At 39.6% G+C, this 6,000-nt stretch overlaps 1 protein-coding gene across 1 annotated transcript in view; it reads right to left on the reverse strand.

Annotated features, from left to right (window-relative positions):
• LOC136857793 (vesicle-associated membrane protein 7) overlaps positions 1–2,917 on the reverse strand; it is a 79,687-nt gene extending 76,770 nt beyond the window's left edge. The window contains exon 1 of the mRNA XM_067136727.2: positions 2,536–2,917. Within this exon, the coding sequence (XP_066992828.1) occupies positions 2,536–2,717 (182 nt within the window). The 5' untranslated portion in view covers positions 2,718–2,917. The remainder of the gene's footprint in view (positions 1–2,535) is intronic.
• Between the last annotated feature and the right edge of the window lie 3,083 nt (positions 2,918–6,000).

The following is a 6,000-nucleotide window of genomic DNA, read 5'->3' on the forward strand; positions in this document are numbered from 1 at the left end:
ATATTCGGCCCCTTGCCAGGGTTATGGTAAAGTCTTCAACAGCAGCTGCAGCAGATAAGGGGATCTTCAGAATTGTGTAGTTGGAGAAACAGGCACTCCACTCTCTTGGGGAAATAGAAACTGCTGCCTTGCAGAGAGGAGGGATCCTCTAACATTAAGGCAAAAAACCCTAACAGAAAATTAGCCTGCTTGGAAGCTTAGGTGGAAGCCCACCATCAATCTCAGGTGTTGTGGGCTAATAACTTACACACATTAAATTCAGTAATTAAAGAGACATTTATGAAGCATAGCTAGACTGATTCTAAGTTTATGATCTTTGGTCTGAAACATAAAACATGAATAGGATGTTGGAAAGTGACAATGTTGAGAGAGATTATGAAGATTAGTTTTCACACAGGTACGTTGATTTACAATAAATACTACAATGTTTTATTTACACTATGGTTTAATTTTACTGGTTTCTGTAGCACCAGATTTAAATGAAAATCCACAGCCTGTTTCCAGTCATTTGACCGGGTCAGGAATGGTATGAATGAAGCCCTCTTCTAGCGGCGAGGATGGGAACTGTGCTGGCTGCCGAGGCTTGTCACACTCCTGTGGGACAATGACTAATGAATGATTAATGAAATGAATTTATATTGGAGTGTGTTGCTAGAATGAAAGATGACAGAGGAAACTGAAGTACCCGGAGAAAAACCTGTCCCACCTCCGCTTTGTCCAGCATAAATCTCACAGAGTGACCGGGATTTGAACCCCGGAACCCAGCGGTGAGAGGCTGGCATGCTGCTGCCTCAGCCACGGAGGCTCGACTCCAGATTTAAAAAACTGTAATGATAATTTATAGGAATTTTCAATTAAATAAACTATATCAAAATTAATACTGGTGGTAGCAATAATTTTATAACAAAAAATTCCAAACAGATGAGTTAGGGGAAAGATGACAACTCTGTTTACTCTTATTCTTTGCCATGTACTTAGCAGGGGTGTGGGATGAGATAGCTTTTATTTAGCGTGATATTAAGACATATCGCTCACTATACTTTCCCAAGCCTAGCCCTAGCCTATTTCATTGCCATGGAAAAACCTCTACAAATTTGAGCAATGTTAAACTAATTTTTTATGGTATAAAAAAGTTCTGAAATGATGGACCAACAATATATGATGCAACAGTTTTGCTTTGCATGCAGGGAATGATCACGGAGGGCAAGCTTAAACTACATCCATGGTTTCTTCCAAAAGTCTTAAAAAATACATTCATTGACATAAGATAAACTTGCTTAGAGAATCATCTGAGATTTTACATCCTAGATCTTTTAAAAATTTATTTATTTAGACTTTCCCCAAATGGAGATGGCCCCTGAGGACAAAGTATAGCTACAGAAAGACAATATGAATATTAAAAGTAATTGTGAGTTGTTTAGCACATATGACATACTGTATGTTGTTGCATTAAAAAGTTTGGGAGATATGGTTCCTCAGGATTTGGACAGAAAATTTCAAGGCAGTCACTGAAATTTCTTTTATTAATGCCAGATTGAGGTTAAATGATTTGCAGAACTAGACGAGAAAGAGGAATGGTTCCTCTAGCACCAACCATTAATCCTATGACATCCATATCATCCAACTGGTATTGCCGTTGATAGAATTGGATGGTAGGTTCATAGGTTGTTTTCTTTTTCTCATGTACCTCATTGGGTTGTGTTTCGGATGTCTCAAATCCATATGCCTTTTTTTTTTTTTCTTTCAGAATTTTACATCATTTTCCATAGGCAAAAAAAATAGAAGTCTCAAAAGGATTCTCTAAAGCACATATGTAATAAAAAAATCAAGGTAGGTAGTAATCTAACCTACAAACAATACAATTTCCAACACACTGTATTGTAACATTTACAGGTACAAAAAAAAAACTGATCGAACCTATCAAAATAATTTGCACTGCATCGTTAATCAATTAGGCCAACACTCTCTTACCCAAAATAATTGCCTGAACTTTCTGAAGTGAAATTTTATTTAAAAGTCTAAGTGGGAGGGAGACCAGTGAACATTTCCAGTGAAGAACTTAACAAGAAAATAAAGCAAGTTTTTTTTTGACATATTACTACGAAGATAATTAGCCATAGGAGCAATCAGACTGGGATTTCTAATCAACATTAAAACTAAAAAACAAACTGTAATCTGTACGTACAACTTGACTGGATACAACAAAGAATAAGTTGCAATGGAACAACTAAACTTCAGAACACCCAACACCATAAAATTATTTTGATGGGTAGTAAAACAAGTCTTGTTAAAGGAAAATGAATGCTGAAGCAAAATAATCTTCCTCAAGCTAACATATTGATCTAAATGCAAGGAATGTTGTACACTAACCCTAGTATCCCAAGTGGAGACAACAAAAGGAGTAAATGCTAATTCAAACTGTGTCCATACCAATAAGGCGATTCCTCTGCATGAGAAAAGGTAGAATGGTTCAAGCTTATGAAGTACATGCCATTCCATGCCAAATATTCTAAACTGAGATAATGGTAATTTTACCTGTCAATTGGAAATGACAACTTCTTGTTCTTGGGGCCTTCACGAAGCTGTTCCGTTAATGCATATTGAAGGAAATACTGTATAGTATCAGTGAAATTATCCGTATCTATTTGATGTGAAACTAAAGTGTTGTCATTGTAATGAATACAAGCAAAAAGTATTTGAGTCCGTAATGTTCCCATTGCAGCTTTCTTTGTAGCATTGACAACAATAATCTGCTAAATTATACTGCACGCATTCAGAGCGGATACTTTCTGATAAACTTCTCCTAACCTTGGAAAGATACTGTCTATCATGATAACGTACGTCACGAGCGCTCCAAATTTAAATGGTGTACGGAACACATAAATTCGTGTTTCCCAGCCCTGTCAATCTGCTTAAACAGCTGATTCTAGCTACGGAGGTTCCAATGATCTCCGAATGAAGGCAGCACTTGTAACATTCTACTCACGGTCAACTAGATGCGTCGCTCTAGCTAGCTCCTTACAGGCCATGACAATCGGGTCCACGCACTGTAATCGGAGTAGTTACACAGCTCGACACGTAGCGCTGGCAGTAGAAATGCAAACTTCTTTATGGAAAAGATATTGACTTTGATTGCCGATTTATCGTAATTTAGAGTTATGGAGAATGTTACATAGGTTAATACTGTTCAAATGATTAATCTTAAAGGTTACTTACGTTGATATTTGCCAAAATAATGTCGTGAAATGAAACTGCGGAAAGATGGAGTACCGGTAGTCCAGCTGACGTTCTGATATTGGCTCTGATTGCCGATTTATCTTAATTTAGGGAATAAAGGAGTATGTTACATTGACTAATACGGTTAAAATGATTAATCATAAAGGCTGCTTTCATTGATATGTGACGTTCCTTAACTGCGAGGAATGATAGTAATCGTTTTTATTATCGTGGCATTTAGACATATAGCAGAACTTGCCTCAATACTTTTATCTTCTGATGTTAACCTTGAGATTAAGAGTCATTGTTCAATTACAGTTTTAAAATTCTTCAAGTGCTGCTCTCAGGAAGGGGGCTGGACAAAACTTAAAAATCCTACTTTTTTCTAAATTCGTTGTAGGCTATGGATAATGTTACCGTGTTTTTGTGGTAGTTATGCATGAAAGAAGGTGCTGGGTGGTGAATAGGTCTCAAGCTACTAAAGTGAAATTAATTTTAAAATTTAACAAGGTTATATTTTCTTTTCAAAATTAGGTAACAACAAATAGAACAGGTACTTAGTAGCCGAAACACGATTGAAAAATACATTTACATAGGTACCCCATTTGGGGCTTCAAAAGTCAGAAACATAATTCTTGAGCAATGAGCCCAACCTTACAATGAACACCATACAACAAAGGGGCCGAAAACCCCCAAACATGCCAGAAACATTTGCTTCCAATTACACCCAAAAGCCTCCTTGAGGCAGAAACACAATTTTCAAGAAAGGGCAACTTCCCCCTAAAATACAAGCCTATCATAGGCCACTCCGAACTCCACCTTTAAGCTGTCCTCAAAGGGCATATACACAGGGGTAAAATACCCAACCTACTGAGGTCTGTTAAATTACAAGAAGGTTAATACATGACCTCTAAAATACAATTTGAGAGGAGGCGAACTTGCACTCCTAATACACTTTGCTTAAGACCTACTTGGCACTAGGCCGTTAATACAAGGGCTAATCCCATACTACAGAGGTGACTTAATAGCAATTTACATTACATTACGGAAGAATTGGTTGAGAAAAATAAGTTCACCTCAAGACGATGTGAGTGGGAGCTCGAGAGGGTTAAGCACTCTCTATCCCGATATGTGGTTTTAAAAGAGAATATATGAAAAGAGTAGTTACATTTTAGGAAAAGGTTACATGGTTGAACGCTTAGAACCCGCCCCGAAAGTTAAACTGCTGAGCTAGCAAAGAAAGAAGTTATTAATCGGCCATTACCTTGTTGTTGACCGCTGCCGAAGAAAGAGGCGCTTCCCGCCCCCTGCTATGTACTTAACACACTGAAAGATGGAACAGAAGTGGCGCAGAGACCCAAAAATCAGCAGCTTATATCCTCTCGTGGAAGGTTCTAGGCGTTAGGGGAATGAAAACACCCGCCCACAATTATTTTATTGGCTAGGTTACAGAAACATATCCAAGTTGGGGGGAAATACATCGGATTGGTCGGAAATTACTAAAAGAAATTCGGGATTGGATAAATCTAAAACAAGGGGAAAAAGAGGGGTATACAGCCAACTTAAACAATAACAGAAAGAAATTTAACAAGAAACAAACATTTGAAATAAAAATTTCTCCAACAAAATAGTTCTTTGACTCCGCACTAGGGTGCACTATTGTTGATCTTCAGTAGTGTCCTCTAGGAGAGAAAGTTTACACTTCTTACTTCAGGCGAAACAAAAACACATCAAAAATGACACAGTTCAAAAACTCAAAATTTTCCACGTGGTGACATCTTCTGAGAAGGTAAAGAATTAACAGCGTAGATAAAGTTCAGCCCTCCTCCAGCAGAGGAGTTTCAACAGGCGCACATTTTAAATTAGCGGCGTGGAGGTGTACCGCCCGGTACAGACCTCCCCCCCAAAAGTTCCTCCAGGGGTGACACATGAAATTGTTTGAAACCAGGTCCAAGTTATGCTGTGGATATGAAGATTGATTGCAGAAGCATTTATAAGATTTCTTAATTTGGTTTGATTCAGTTTCAACATTTGTTGTTGCAGGTGAAGTACAGTCTTTATGTTTGTAGAAGTTGAGTTCTGAAGATAAACTTTTAATACTTAAAAGTGATGAAAAATTGTGCATAGTCCACCAAATATTGCAGTTAAATTCCCAAGTGTAGTCATTACTTATAGTAACTGTTCATGTAGTTGATGGTGATGAAGTGGGATGGCCAGACCGGCCGTTGCGGCTTGCGTCCAAAGGAGGCCGCTCGGACCCCTCAAGTACCCTGAGATACCGCTCGCCCGCACTATGAGGGGAGCAGAGGTGTTGAAGCACGCCGCGCCCGCGGTGAACATATACAGGCTGCGGGCAAGTAGCAGGTCGTGCGCCGCACATCAGCCTTGGCCGGGAGGAGAGCTCCGGCTCGCCGTGCACACGTCGTCCTCGCTGGGGCCGAGGGGGCCCGTCCTCGGACCCAGTTGCTGCACGGCGCCGCGCGGCTGCGGGGGCACTGAAACATTAAAGCTAGGCGGCAGAATATTGTTGGACCATCATCATTTTTTTTGAGGGCACAGGCTTGGTGAGGAGGTTGAGGGGTCAGCGGCGTGCAGATATCCATGGCATTTACTCAAATCAAGCCACAGTGTGTATTGAAGCAGGAGACGGGAGCGTGGTAATGGCCGAGGCAAGGACAGAATGGCAGTTTAACGGATCGGGGAAGGTTTTACACGAGGCTTACATATAAGACCAAAATATTATAGAAGGGGCAGAAAGCCTTAAAAGTTGAACTCAAAAAAAAA

The sequence above is a fragment of the Anabrus simplex genome, chromosome 1 (genome assembly GCF_040414725.1).
Source record: "Anabrus simplex isolate iqAnaSimp1 chromosome 1, ASM4041472v1, whole genome shotgun sequence".
NCBI classification, from domain to species: domain Eukaryota; kingdom Metazoa; phylum Arthropoda; class Insecta; order Orthoptera; family Tettigoniidae; genus Anabrus; species Anabrus simplex.